Raw genomic sequence first — 13,508 nt, 5'->3', positions numbered from 1 at the left:
CCCCAATCCTTCTCTCCCCTTCCCCTCTTTCCCCAATCCTTCTCTCCCCTTCCCCTCTCTTTCCCCAATCCTTCTCTCCCCTTCCCCTCTCCCCAATCCCTCACTCCCCTTCCCCTCTCTCCCCAATCCTTCTCTCCCCTTCCCCCTCACTTTCCTTAATCCCTCACACTCCTTCCCCCTCTCTCCCCAATTCTTCCCTCCCATTCTCCTCTCTCCGCAGTCCCTCACTCCCCTTCCCCTCTCTCTCCCCAATCCCTCAGTCTCCTTCGCCCCTCTCTTTCCCCAATCCCTCACTCCCCTTCCCCTCTCTGGGTTGGATGTACATCCCCGTGGCAGGGTGGAGTGTGAAGGGTTAACCTTGGAACACCCCTGTGCCCATGCCCTCTTCCCCTGCCCCCTGCTTCTGTTCCTCCTTTCCAACAGGTATGGCGTGCCCCTGCCCCACACAGACACCCTCACCATCCCCACTCCCCCACTTCCCTGCAGACACCTCACCCATCTTCACCATTACCCACCCTCCCTCAAAGCTCGTCCCTCCGAGACATCCGCCTCCCGCTGGGCGCCCCTGCAGCCCGCCCACGCCGCTGGGTCTCGCCCCTCAAAGACTCGGCCTTCGGGCCGTCTGATCCCTGGGCCCTGGTGGCTTTCACAGGGAGGGTCTCGGCCTGAGCCCGGTCCAGCTTCTGAAAAGAGAGGGAGTGAGAGAGAGTGTGTCAGAGAGAAAGAGAGGGGGAAGAGATGGAGAAGGAGTGAATGAGTGAGAAAGAGGGACCATGAGGGGCAGGAAAGAGGGTGTGAGGGGTGGAGAGTGGGGAGATAGATGGTGAGATGGAGGGGAGATTTTAAGTAATGGTGGGGGATGATGGGGTTGGTGGGAGATGGTGGGAGAGGGAGGGACGGGAGGACGGAGGAGGGAGGGACGGACGGATGGAGGAGGGAGGGACGGGCGGATGGAGGAGGGAGGGACGGGCGGATGGAGGGAGGGAGGGTCGGGCGGATGGAGGAGGGAGGGACGGGCGGATGGAGGAGGGAGGGACGGGCGGATGGAGGAGGGATGGAGAAGGGACGGACGGGGGATGGAGGAAGGAGGGACGGGGGATGGAGAAAGGAGGGACGGGGATGGAGGAGGGAGGGACGGGGATGGAGGAGGGAGGGACGGGGATGGAGGAGGGAGGGACGGGGATGGAGGAGGGAGGGACGGGCGGATGGAGGGAGGGAGGGACGGGCGGATGGAGGGAGGGAGGGACGGGCGGATGGAGGGAGGGAGGGACGGGCGGATGGAGGGAGGGAGGGAGGGACGGGCGAATGGAGGGAGGGAGTAACGGGCGGATGGAGGGAGGGAGGGAGGGACGGGCTGATGGAGGGAGGGAGTAACGGGCGGATGGAGGGAGGGAGGGAGGGACGGGCTGATGGAGGGAGGGAGGGACGGGCGGATGGAGGAGGGATGGAGAAAGGAGGGACGGGGATGGAGGAGGGAGGGACGGGGATGGAGGAGGGAGGGACCGGCGGATAGAGGGAGGGAGGGAGGGACGGGCGGATAGAGGGAGGGAGGGAGGGACGAGCAGATAGAGGGAGGGAGGGACGGGCGGATAGAGGGAGGGAGGGAGGGACGGGCGGATGGAGTAGGGAGGGACGGGCGGGGTGGAAGAGGGAGGGACGGGCGGGGGTGGAGGAGGGAGGGACGGTCGGATAGAGGGAGGGAGGGACGGGCGGATAGAGGGAGGGAGGGAGGGAGGGACGGGCGGATAGAGGGAGGGAGGGAGGGACGGGCGGCTAGAGGGAGGGAGGGAGGGACGGGCGGCTAGAGGGAGGGAGGGAGGGACGGGCGGCTAGAGGGAGGGAGGGACTGGCGGATGGAGTAGGGAGGGACGGGCGGGGTGGAGGAGGGAGGGACGGGCGGGGTGGAGGAGGGAGGGACGGGCGGGTGGAGGAGGGAGGGAGGGACGGGCGGGTGGAGGAGGGAGGGAGGGACGGGCGGATGGAGTAGGGAGGGACGGGCGGATGGAGGAGGGAGGGACGGGCGGATGGAGGAGGGAGGGACGGGCGGATGGAGGAGGGAGGGACGGGCGGGGTGGCGAGACGTCGATGGAGGAGGGCATGGGCAGCCCGGATGGACAGAGGGGCAGATGGTGGAGGGGTGTGGGAAGGCAAACAGTCCCTCACCTTGATGCGATGCTTCCGGTCGAGGCTGAACCAGAGCGAGAGGACGCAGCGCTGACCCTGCCTGACCTCAGACACCCGATGGGACGTCCGGTCTCCCCACTGGAACGTTAACAAGCGCCCACATCTCGGGGATATCTCAGCCTGAGGAGGAGAACGGAACTGAGAGATCGCTCCTCAAGTAAACAGCACGATCGCACACAGACCGGAACTCCCTCCACACCGCCCCATCGCACACTCCCAGGATCAGAAACAGAGTGCAGCTCCCTCCACACCGTCCCATCACACAGTCCCGGGGTCAGACACAGAGTGAAACTCCCTCCACACCGTCCCACCACACACTCCCGGGGTCAGACACAGAGTGAATCTCCCTCCGCACCGTCCCACCACACACTCCCGGGGTCAGACACAGAGTGAATCTCCCTCCGCACCGTCCCACCACACACTCCCGGGGTCAGACACAGAGTAAATCTCCCTCCGCACCGTCCCATCACACACTCCCGGGGTCAGACACAGAGTGAATCTCCCTCCGCACCGTCCCATCACACACTCCCGGGGTCAGACACAGAGTAAATCTCCCTCCGCACCGTCCCATCACACACTCCCAGGATCAGAAACAGAGTGCAGCTCCCTCCACACCGTCCCATCACACAGTCCCGGGGTCAGACACAGAGTGAATCTCCCTCCGCACCGTCCCACCACACACTCCCGGGGTCAGACACACAGAGTGAATCTCCCTCCGCACCGTCCCACCACACACTCCCGGGGTCAGACACACAGAGTGAATCTCCCTCCGCACCGTCCCATCACACACTCCCGGGGTCAGACACAGAGTGAATGTCCCTCCGCACCGTCCCACCACACACTCCCGGGGTCAGACACACAGAGTGAATCTCCCTCCGCACCGTCCCATCACACACTCCCGGGGTCAGACACAGAGTGAATGTCCCTCCGCACCGTCCCACCACACACTCCCGGGGTCAGACACACAGAGTGAATCTCCCTCCGCACCGTCCCATCACACACTCCCGGGGTCAGACACAGAGTGAAACTCCCTCCGCACCGTCCCATCGCACACTCCCTGGGTCAGACACAGTGTGAAGCTCCCTCCGCATGACCCCATCACACACTCCTGGGGTCAGACACACAGAGTGAATCTCCCTCCGCACCGTCCCATCACACACTCCCGGGGTCAGACACAGAGTGAATGTCCCTCCGCACCGTCCCACCACACACTCCCGGGGTCAGACACACAGAGTGAATCTCCCTCCGCACCGTCCCATCACACACTCCCGGGGTCAGACACAGAGTGAAACTCCCTCCGCACCGTCCCATCGCACACTCCCTGGGTCAGACACAGTGTGAAGCTCCCTCCGCATGACCCCATCACACACTCCCGGGGTCAGACACAGAGTGAATGTCCCTCCGCACCGTCCCACCACACACTCCCGGGGTCAGACACACAGAGTGAATCTCCCTCCGCACCGTCCCATCACACACTCCCGGGGTCAGACACAGAGTGAAACTCCCTCCGCACCGTCCCATCGCACACTCCCTGGGTCAGACACAGTGTGAAGCTCCCTCCGCATGACCCCATCACACACTCCCGGGGTCAGACACAGAGTGAATCTCCCTCCGCACCGTCCCACCACACACTCCCGGGGTCAGACACAGAGTAAATCTCCCTCCGCACCATCCCATCACACACTCCCAGGATCAGAAACAGAGTGCAGCTCCCTCCACACCGTCCCATCACACAGTCCCGGGGTCAGACACAGAGTGAATCTCCCTCCGCACCGTCCCACCACACACTCCCGGGGTCAGACACACAGAGTGAATCTCCCTCCGCACCGTCCCATCACACACTCCCGGGGTCAGACACAGAGTGAAACTCCCTCCGCACCGTCCCATCGCACACTCCCTGGGTCAGACACAGTGTGAAGCTCCCTCCGCATGATCCCATCACACACTCCTGGGGTCAGACACAGAGAGGAGCTGTGCTGACTGAGCTGGGAGAAATCGAGGCAAAACTACTGGATAAAGTTCGTGGAATACTTTGGAGGTGGCTCTAAAAGTCTCTTGGACAACCGAGTGAGTGACGGCGCTGGTGTGGAAACTCGGTGTGGAGATTTACTGCCGGTTTGGGCTGGGTTTGTTGGCGGCTGCCAACTGCGTAGCTCCCAGCTGCGGTCGCTGGCAACTCGCCAGGAAGCCAGTTCGCTCCAAAACCGGAGGCAAACGCCGTCGTTCCCCCCACTGACATCGGGGGTAACGTTCCTCCGCCATTATTTTCCTGATTTTCGTCCGGTGTCGGAGCCGGAGCATCTGGAAGGACGTTTCGGCCTCTCCCGGCCTGGGTCTCTGCAAGTCCGACGGAGCCTTTCCTGGCGTCGAGCCAGCGAGGAACTGTCGACTGCAAACTTTCCCGGCCAGTTATTCGACTCGTTCCAGGACTTCTAACCGGCACCGCTGTAGGATTCTCGGACTGGAAAGAGCGCCAGCATGCCGGACCGGTCTCCAGGGAGTCGCGGGCCTTCGGGGAGTTACGCAAGGGCGGCTGCCTCCCAGGCCTCGGACAACGCCCTTTTTCGGTCGGTGAAGGTGGAACGTGGGGTGCAATGTATTTTGCGTCCTGGAATGACACTAGAAAAGTGTACGGAGGCAATGGAGGACCTTGTTGGGAAAGGTGGTATTCTGGCCACCGAGAAGGAGTTCGGAAAGGCGGTGTTTTATCTGGCGAATGAAGAGCTAGTGCACCGGGCCCTAAGCAGGGGAGTCACGGTAGACAACATCTTTTTACCTATGGAGCTGGTGACGGCCCCCACGCAACGTATCGTGCTTGGGCATGTTAAGCCTTTCATTCCAAATGAGGACTTGCTACCCCCACTGGCCCGTTTAGGGCAAGTAAGGTCGGAGATCACTGCCATCCGACACAAATTTAAGAGACGCACCCTCCGCACCGTAATCTCTTTCCGGCGTCAGGTATTCATGCAGCAGGAAAGGGAGGACGATGTTGAGGGCCGGTTTACTGTCCGGCACGAGGGAGTGGATTATCAGGTGTACTGGAGCTCCGAGCGCCCACGGTGCCATGCGTGCAGGGGGGTGGGGCACTTTCGGAGGGACTGTCCTGCCGCCCGGAACCCGAGGGAGCCCATTTCGGGCACCAGTGCCCCAGCTACCTCTGCCCCTGATCCTACTCCTGCGCGTGCGTCTGCGCCTGCATCTGACCCTGACCCCGCCCGTGATCCTGCCCCAGCCCCTCACCCTGCCCCTGCCCCTGCCCCTATCCCTACTCCTACGGTTGGGTCGGTCCCTGCTCCTCTCCCTGTGGTTCAGGTGGGGGACGGGGTGGAGTCTGTGCGGAGTAAGAAGGCAAAGGGGAAATCCAAACACAGTAAGAAGCGGGCCTTTGAGGCTGCAGAGCTCACGCCCATTTCGCCTGAAGTGGAGCGTGGGGCTCGGGGAGGTGCGCAAGCAGACGGGGCGATGGAAACAGAAAGCGCCGCCCCATCGGTGAAGCCTGCACCTGTGTGCTCCTCTGGCGTGAAGAGGAGAAGGGAACGTTCCCGCAAGAGGGCAGGGGATGTAGATGCGGGGGAGTCCCAGGAAGGGGTGGGAATCCGGGTAGGGGTTGTTTCTAAACCTGAGTCCCCAGATGTAGCCACCAGTCCTGGGGAAGATGGTGTGGTTGTGCAAATAGCTTGTGATAGCCCTGTTTGCACAAATGAGGCAGCCCTGGAGGCCTCCACCCAGGACCTACAAGTCAGCACCTCTCTGGAGGCCAGTGTACCGAATAATGTAAGAGGAGACGAGACAAAGCTCTCTCATTCTCAGCACCAGGCTGCTTGTGAATCCCTTGGACCAAAGGTGCCGGGGTCCCCTCTATGCCTGCTCCCTGGGGAGGGCGTTTTTCTGTGCACGTCGACCCCAGCAATTAATGACTTGCAGGGAGTCCCTGGGGATTGTCCCTCCACTGTCACAAATGTGGATGAGGCTGATGCGACGGTGGAGCGGGCAGGTAAGAGCGAGGTGCCCGCTGCGCGGTATGGGTCACAAGAGCAGCCATCTTTTGGAACATGCGGGGAGGCCGATGGGGATTCTGTCTGCAGTGACGGGTTGGAGGGGGACTCTTTCGATAGTGAAATAATGGACATCCTCACCCCTCCTGAGAAGTCCCCATTGATACCTGTAGAGGAAATTAAGCATTTTATTCTTACCTCTGAGGGTGCCAAGCACCGGCCTCAACTAGCCTCGCTACGCTGGCCCAGCATGCCGAGGCTGGTGAGGTCCCTGCGAGTCATCCTCGGACGAAAGGGAAAGGGAAAGAGGAATGCGGTGGCGGGAAACGACAGACGGCAATTAAAATCTTTCCTAGATGACCTAGTAAGGGACATCAGAGGGAGAAGCAGCCTCGCTCCTACGGGGGATGGCGGGTCACAGGGTGTCGCTGGTACCGCTCGAGCCCGGAAAGCAAAAAGTAACCTTGCTTTCTTTCCGGACAGTGTGGTGGAGGGCGCCTCCGCTCTCACCGAAATGGGCACAGCTGCTGAGACCTAGTGTGCTCCCGCCATGAAGCTTACCATAGCTAGTCTCAATGTAAACGGCAGCAGGGGTCCTCTTCACAGGCATAACAATCTCTCAGCTCTCAGGGATGGGCGGTATACGGTGAGTTTCCTGCAGGAAACCCATACCATCCCTGGGGACGAGTCTGCTTGGCTCCTGGAGTGGCGGGGCGGGGTCTACATGAGCCACCTCAGCTCCATTTCTAGCGGGGTGGCGATCCTGTTGGCCCCGACCTTCCAGCCAGTAATTGAAAGAGTCCAGGACGTTGTGCCCGGCCGTCTGCTCCACCTGGTTGTGCGCCTGGATGGCGTACCATTGCATTTTATCAATGTGTATGCTCCCAGGCGCGGTGTGATGCAGACGCGCCTATTCTGCCAGCTGTCCACCCTCGAGGCGGAGGACCGCTCGGGCCTCCAACGCGACCCAGCATCGGCAAAAAAGTTAAAGGAGCTAGTCGGCTCCTTTGACTTGGTGGACAGCTGGCGGAATCTTCACCCCAACTCTAGCGCCTTCTCGAGAAGGTCTAGAGAAGGAGGTTCCAGGATAGACCACATATATATCTCTCGGGCCTACATCTCCTGCGTGTCGGCGTCCTCCATGCGGCCGGTGTCGTGCTCGGATCATCACCTTGTGTGGATGGAATTTATTCCACTACACCCTCGGGTGGGATCCGGGTATTGGCATTTTAACAACCGGCTGCTGGAGGACAGCCGATTCCGGGATTCGTTCCGAGCTTTCTGGGTCTCCTGGAAGGAGAGGCGGAGAGATTTCTGCTCCCTACGGCTATGGTGGGATGTGGGCAAAGCCCACTTCCGGTTTTTATGTCGGGAGTACACTAGGGGGTCGACAAAGAGGCGGAGCTCTGAGGTTGAGCGGCTTGAGAGAGCGTTGCTTGACCTGGAGTCCCGCCTCGGTCCGACCGCTGGAGACCAGCAGCTGTGGCAGGAATACCAGGAGAAGAAGGACGAACTAAGGAACCTGCAGCTCCAGCAGTCCTGAGGTGCGTACGTGAGGTCACAGATCCAAATGCTGCAGGATTTGGACCGTGGCTCACCCTTCTTCTACTCGTTGGAAAGGTGGCGGGGAGTTCAAAAGCAGCTAGTGGAGCTGCTGGCTGCCAATGGCTCCTCCATCACGGACCCTGATGGAATTAACAACGAGGTCCGTTTATTCTCGCCTGATCCGTCAAATGCGGAGGCGTGTAATGAGGTCTGGGAGGATTTGCCGAAGGTCAGCCCAGAGGACGCAGTGCGTCTGGATGCCCCCCTGACTCGGGAGGAGCTGTCCACTGCCCTTCGGCAACTCCGGAGGGGCAAGTCCCCTGGTTTGGATGGACTGAGTGTTGAGTTTTATCAGGCTTTTTGGGATGTCCTGGGGGATGATTACAGCCTTGTCCTAGGGGAGAACCTAGCCACCGGAGAAATGCCCCTCTCATGGCGGAGAGCTGTTGTGGTCCTACTGCCCAAGAAGGGAGACCTCCGCCTGCTAAAGAACTGGCGGCCGGTCTCCCTCTTGTGCGCGGACTACAAGATCTTCGCCCGGGCAATGGCCAACCGTCTGGGTTCGGTAATTGGGCAGGTGGTCCATCCTGACCAATCTTACACAGTCCCGGTCCGCTCCATCCAGGACAATGTCCACCTAGTACGGGACCTGATCCACCTACTCCAGGAGACTGGGACCCCGGCAGCGTTTCTTTCTCTTGACCAGGAGAAGGCGTTTGACCGGGTGGACCACAGTTTCCTGGTGGGCACCCTGCAGGCTTTTGGGCTCGGACCACACTTTGTGGCCCGAGTTCGGCTCCTGTACTCTGCCGCAGAGTGCCTAGTTAAGATTAACGGATCATTGACAGGACCTATCCACTTCCGAAGAGGAGTGTGTCAAGGGTGCCCCATGTCCAGTCAACTGTATGCGATCTGTGTCGAGCCATTCCTCAGCCTTCTTCGGAGAAGGCTGACAGGTCTGGTTCTGTGCGAACCAGACATGGGGGTCGTCCTCTCGGCCTACGCCGATGACGTACTCCTCATGATGACAGACCCCTGTGACCTGCGGAGGATGCGCGAGTGCCAAGATGTTTTCTCGGCGGCATCCTCCGCCAGGATCAACTGGGCGAAATGTTCCGGACTTTTAGTAGGCCAGTGGCAGGTGGACTCCCTGCCGGAGGAGATGAGAGCTTTTGAGTGGAGCACCAGACGTCTTCTCTGTCTGGGAGTCTACCTGAGTCCTTCTGGGGGGACCTGGCTGGCGAACTGGCAGGACCTGGAGACGAAGGTCATGGCCCGGCTAGGGCGCTGGTCAGGCCTTCTCAGGGTGCTTTCCTATCGAGGCAGGGTGGTGGTCATAAACCAGTTGGTGGCCTCCATGTTGTGGTACCGGATGGTCACCTTGGCCCCCCCTGCCCCTTTTGTCGCGAGAATGCAGAGGAAGCTAGTGGACTTCTTCTGGGGAAACGGGAAGCACTGGGTCTCTGCAGCGGTTCTGAGTCTCCCAGAAGGAGAGGGCGGACAGTCGCTGGTGTGTGTACGCACACGACTGGCGGCTCTCCGCCTCAGGACTCTGCAGAGATTCCTGTACGCCGAGCACCCTCCCAGGTGGTACGTGTTGGCGACTTTCTTCCTCCGGAGGGGCCACTGTCTTCACGAAGATATGCAGCTACCACCGGTGGGCGTCAGCCGTGCTGCTTTGCAGAGGCTGCCCGGCTTCTATCAGGACCTACTGAGAGTCTGGAACATGGTTGCCTCAGGCCGGGAATCCCCTCCTCTGGCAAAGGGTGGGGTCCTGGCCGACCCTTGCCCTGTCTCAACGGATGTCAGTGCGGCTCAGGTGTGTGGATTGACTCAAGCTGAGCTGCTCGTCGGGCCCAGGCCCCACAGCCTTACCCGAGAGACGAATCCACACAACTTGAGCTGTCTCTCATCGACACCCACAATCCCATTCAGGGATGCAGGCAGGAGGTACCTTTATGGGCTGCTGCTCCACACCCTCCACTTCCTAGCATTTGTCCACCGTCCCGACACGCCATGGCGGTCGGTCTTTCCACCTGGGGGTGAGGGGGGTGGTCCCCAATGGAAGTCCCTTTACAAGGGAGTCCTTCCCATGCACCTTGGGGATCTCGGCTGGAGGGTGCTGCATAAAGCGGTGCCCTGCAATAAGTTCTTTAGTTTGTACACGGATCTCCCAGCCGCGTGTCACTTCTGCAGGCTGGAGGAGACCGTGTACCATATGTACGTGGAGTGTGTGAGGCTGCAGCCCCTTTTCGCGTATTTGCGTGGGCTGCTTCTCGCCTTCTGGTTGCATTTCAGTCCCACCCTATTCATATATGGTCATCCAGTAAGGAGGGGGGCACAGAGGGATGAGGATGTCCTTGTCAACTTGCTCCTGGGGCTGGTGAAAATTGCCATCCGTGGCTCCTGGAAAAGGGTGGCAGGAGGTTCTCCCCGGGCGGACTGCCTGGCTATGTTTTGGGGGTATGTTCGAGCCCGGGTGAATATTGAAAAGGAATACGCACAGTCCACGGCGACCGTCGAGATGTTCCGGGACCGTTGGGCTCCGCGGGGTGTAAATGCCATCATTGATGAGGATGGCAATATATTGGTTTAACATGTATTGTCTGTTTGTAGTGTAGTAAATGTGTTAGTCACTGGTTTTGTAAATATTGTATAGCACTGACATTTGTAATAAAGAATTTGTTTAAAAAAAAAAGGGGTCAGACACAGAGTGAATCTCCCTCCACACCGTCCCATCACACATTCCCCAGGTCAGACACAGAGTGAAGCTCCCTCCACACCGTCCCATCACACACTCCCAGGGTCAGACACAGAGTGAATCTCCCCCCACGCCATCCCATCACACACTCCCGGGGTGAGACACAGAGTGAAGGTCCCTCCGCATGAGGTCACACTCACCGTGATACTCTGGGTCTTGGGGTCTATCAAGAAGAACTCCCCTCCTTCGAACTCCTCATTCAGGTAGAGGTGAACGCTGTGGGGAGGAGGGAAGGTGTCAGACTGATCCGGGAGGGTGGGGAAGCGGGCGTTGGATGGGAGAGCAGGGATGGAGAGATTGAGAAGGGGTAAGGGGTATCGACAGGGAGAGCACACCAGGGGTCAAAGGGGTTTGATTGGTAGAGGGGGATTGATGGACAGGGAGGTTTGATGAGGGGGAGGGGAATCGATAATGGGGAGGGGTGTTTGAAGATGGGGAGGGGATGAATGAGGGGTATGAGGAGGGGATTTATGAGGGTATGGGTGTTGATGGGGGAGGGGGAACGACAAGGGGAGGGGGGATCGAGGAGAGGAGGGGGGATCGAGGCGGGGAGGGAGAAGAGCAGGCGGGTAGGTTAAAACTGCCGGGATGGGATAGAGAAGTTCAAAGTAAAATTTATCATCAGAGTATGTACACGTCACCACCCACAACTGAGTCTCTTTGCCAATCTGCAGGACAGTGGGGGTGTGGGAGGGGTGTCAGCAATTCCACCATCTCCTCTGACAGCACCTTCCTGCTGTTGGCCTCTCTCTTCCTCACTGAACCCTCCAATGTCTCCTTCCTCTGAACTCAACCATCTGCCCATTTCCCCCGGTGCCCCTCCTCCTCCCAGGGTCCACTCTCCTCTTTTCTTTTTTTCCTTTTTCTCCTTTTTCTTCAGCCCTTCACCTGGTCCACCAATCCCCTGCCAGCTTGTAGTCTTACCACTCTCCCCCACCTCCTTCATTCTGGCTTCTGCCCCCTCCCTTCCTGGTCCCGACAGAGTGTCTCGGCCGGCTGTTTATTCCTGTCCGTGGACGCCGCCTGGCCGGCCGAGTTTCTCCGGCATTCCGAGCGTGCTCCTCCGCCCCCGGTTTCAGGCCGCTCGGTCCCGGCAAGGTTGTTTACGGCTGTCTGCGCCAGCCGAGCCTCGGTCTCCCGGATCCTAGACCCTGCGCACGTCGGAAATGTCCCGCGCGGGGGGCATTGCAACTGGTTGTGTCGCCATCTGGCGCGGAGTGGCCACTGCCCAGGGCTGGAGAAGTCATCTTCAAAATGCAATGCCTGAAAATAGCAGTATCCATCAGTCAGGACCCCCACCACCCAGGACATGCCCTCTTCTCATTACCACCACCAGAGAGGAGGTACAGGAGCCTGAAGACACACACTCAACGTTTCAGGAACAGCTTCTTCCCCTCCACCATCAGATTTCTGAACGGACAGTGAACCCACGAACATTACCTCACTATTTTTTGCTATCTTTCTGCACTAATTTAATTAGATTCTTTTGGATATAATACCTTTCCTATTTATTATAATTTATACAAAATTATAATTATTTATAATATATGGATAAATGTACTTATAATTATAAATAAATAATTATAATTTTACAACTTTATTTTATGTACTGCCTCTGCCAAACAAATTTTACGACAGTGTTTGTAAACCTGATTGTGAATTTAATTAACTCACACACGAAACGCTGGAGGAACTCGGCAGGCCAGTCAGCAGAGTAAACATTTCAGGCTGAGATCCTCCACTGGGACTGTTGTTTTCTGATTGTGAATTTGATCTCTTCCTCATGGGACAGCAGCCCCGGCCTCTCCAATCTCGACACCAGTCCTGAACAAGATCTCCCCTGCACCCTCAGCAGCTTGCTTTGCCTGCGGATCTCTCCCGCGCCCTGGCCCGTTCAACGGCACCCTCTCTCCCGCCGGGCGCTCAGAACTGCGCCCCGTGCAGTGGAGTGCAGCCCCTGCAGGTGTGACACGACAGAGCATCATCGTCATGTGCCACACTCCGCCAGAGCCTTGGTGACCTCTATCTTCCACTGCAGTCTGTCGGCAGTCAAACCTCTTGCATCAATGGCTTTGTCACCGTTTCCATTCTCATGACAAACCAACCCTTGCAAAGATGCACACACACACAAAATGCTGGTGAACGCAGCAGGCCAGGCAGCATCTCTAGGAAGAGGTGCAGTCGACGTTTCAGGCCGAGACCCTTCGTCAGGACTAACTGAAGGAAGAGTAAGTAAGGGATTTGAAAATTGGAGGGGGAGGGGGAGATCCAAAATGATAGGAGAAGACAGGAGGGGGATGGATGGAGCCAAGAGCTGGACAGGTGATAGGCAAAAGGGGATACGAGAGGATCATGGGACAGGAGGTCCGGGAAGAAAGACAAGGGGGGTGGGGAACCCAGAGGATGGGCAAGGGGTATATTCAGGGGGAGAGATAAAGGAGAGAGAGAAAAAGGGGGGAAAATAAATAAATAAGGGATGGGGTACAAAGGGGTGGAGGGGCATTAACACGAAGTTAGAGAAGTCAATGTTCATCCATCAGGTTGGAGGCTACCCAGATAGTGATTTCTCTGCACAAAATAATCTGCAGATGCTGGGGTCAAAGCAACACTCACTTCGTCTGTCCTGATGAAGGATTCCAGCCCGAAACGTTGATCGATTTTTTCCACGGATCCTGCCGGACCTGCTGAGTTCCTCCAGCGTTGTGAGTGTTGCGATGATTTCTCTAACTTCCATTAATGCCCCTCCTCCCCTTCGTACCCCATCCCTTATTTATTCATTTCCTTACCCTCTTCCTCTCTCTCTTTTTTTTCTCCCTCTGTCCCTCTGAATATACCTCTTGCCCATCCTCTGGGTCCCCCCCCCCGTCTTTCTCCCCGGGCCTCCTGTCCCATGATCCTCTCGTATCCCCTTTTGCCTATCACCTGTCCAGCTCTTGGCTCTATCCCTCCCCCTCCTGTCTTCTCCTATCACTTTGGATCTCCCCCTCCCCCTCCCCCTCCAACCTTCAAATCTCTTACTCACT

The 13,508-nt window shown here is 58.6% G+C and overlaps 1 protein-coding gene across 1 annotated transcript in view; it reads right to left on the bottom strand.

Annotated features, from left to right (window-relative positions):
• Positions 1–455: 455 nt before the first annotated feature.
• Positions 456–13,508, bottom strand: part of LOC140208045 (prolyl 3-hydroxylase 1-like) — a 38,009-nt gene continuing 24,956 nt past the window's right edge. Inside the window, exons 11-13 of the mRNA XM_072276572.1 lie at positions 10,626–10,701; positions 2,164–2,304; positions 456–683 (exon numbers count right to left, since the gene is read on the bottom strand). Of these exons, the coding sequence (XP_072132673.1) occupies positions 522–683; positions 2,164–2,304; positions 10,626–10,701 (379 nt within the window). The 3' untranslated portion in view covers positions 456–521. The remainder of the gene's footprint in view (positions 684–2,163; positions 2,305–10,625; positions 10,702–13,508) is intronic.

The sequence above is a fragment of the Mobula birostris genome, chromosome 13, assembly GCF_030028105.1.
Source record: "Mobula birostris isolate sMobBir1 chromosome 13, sMobBir1.hap1, whole genome shotgun sequence".
Lineage (NCBI taxonomy): Eukaryota > Metazoa > Chordata > Chondrichthyes > Myliobatiformes > Myliobatidae > Mobula > Mobula birostris.
This window is presented reverse-complemented; position numbering and strand designations above follow the sequence as displayed.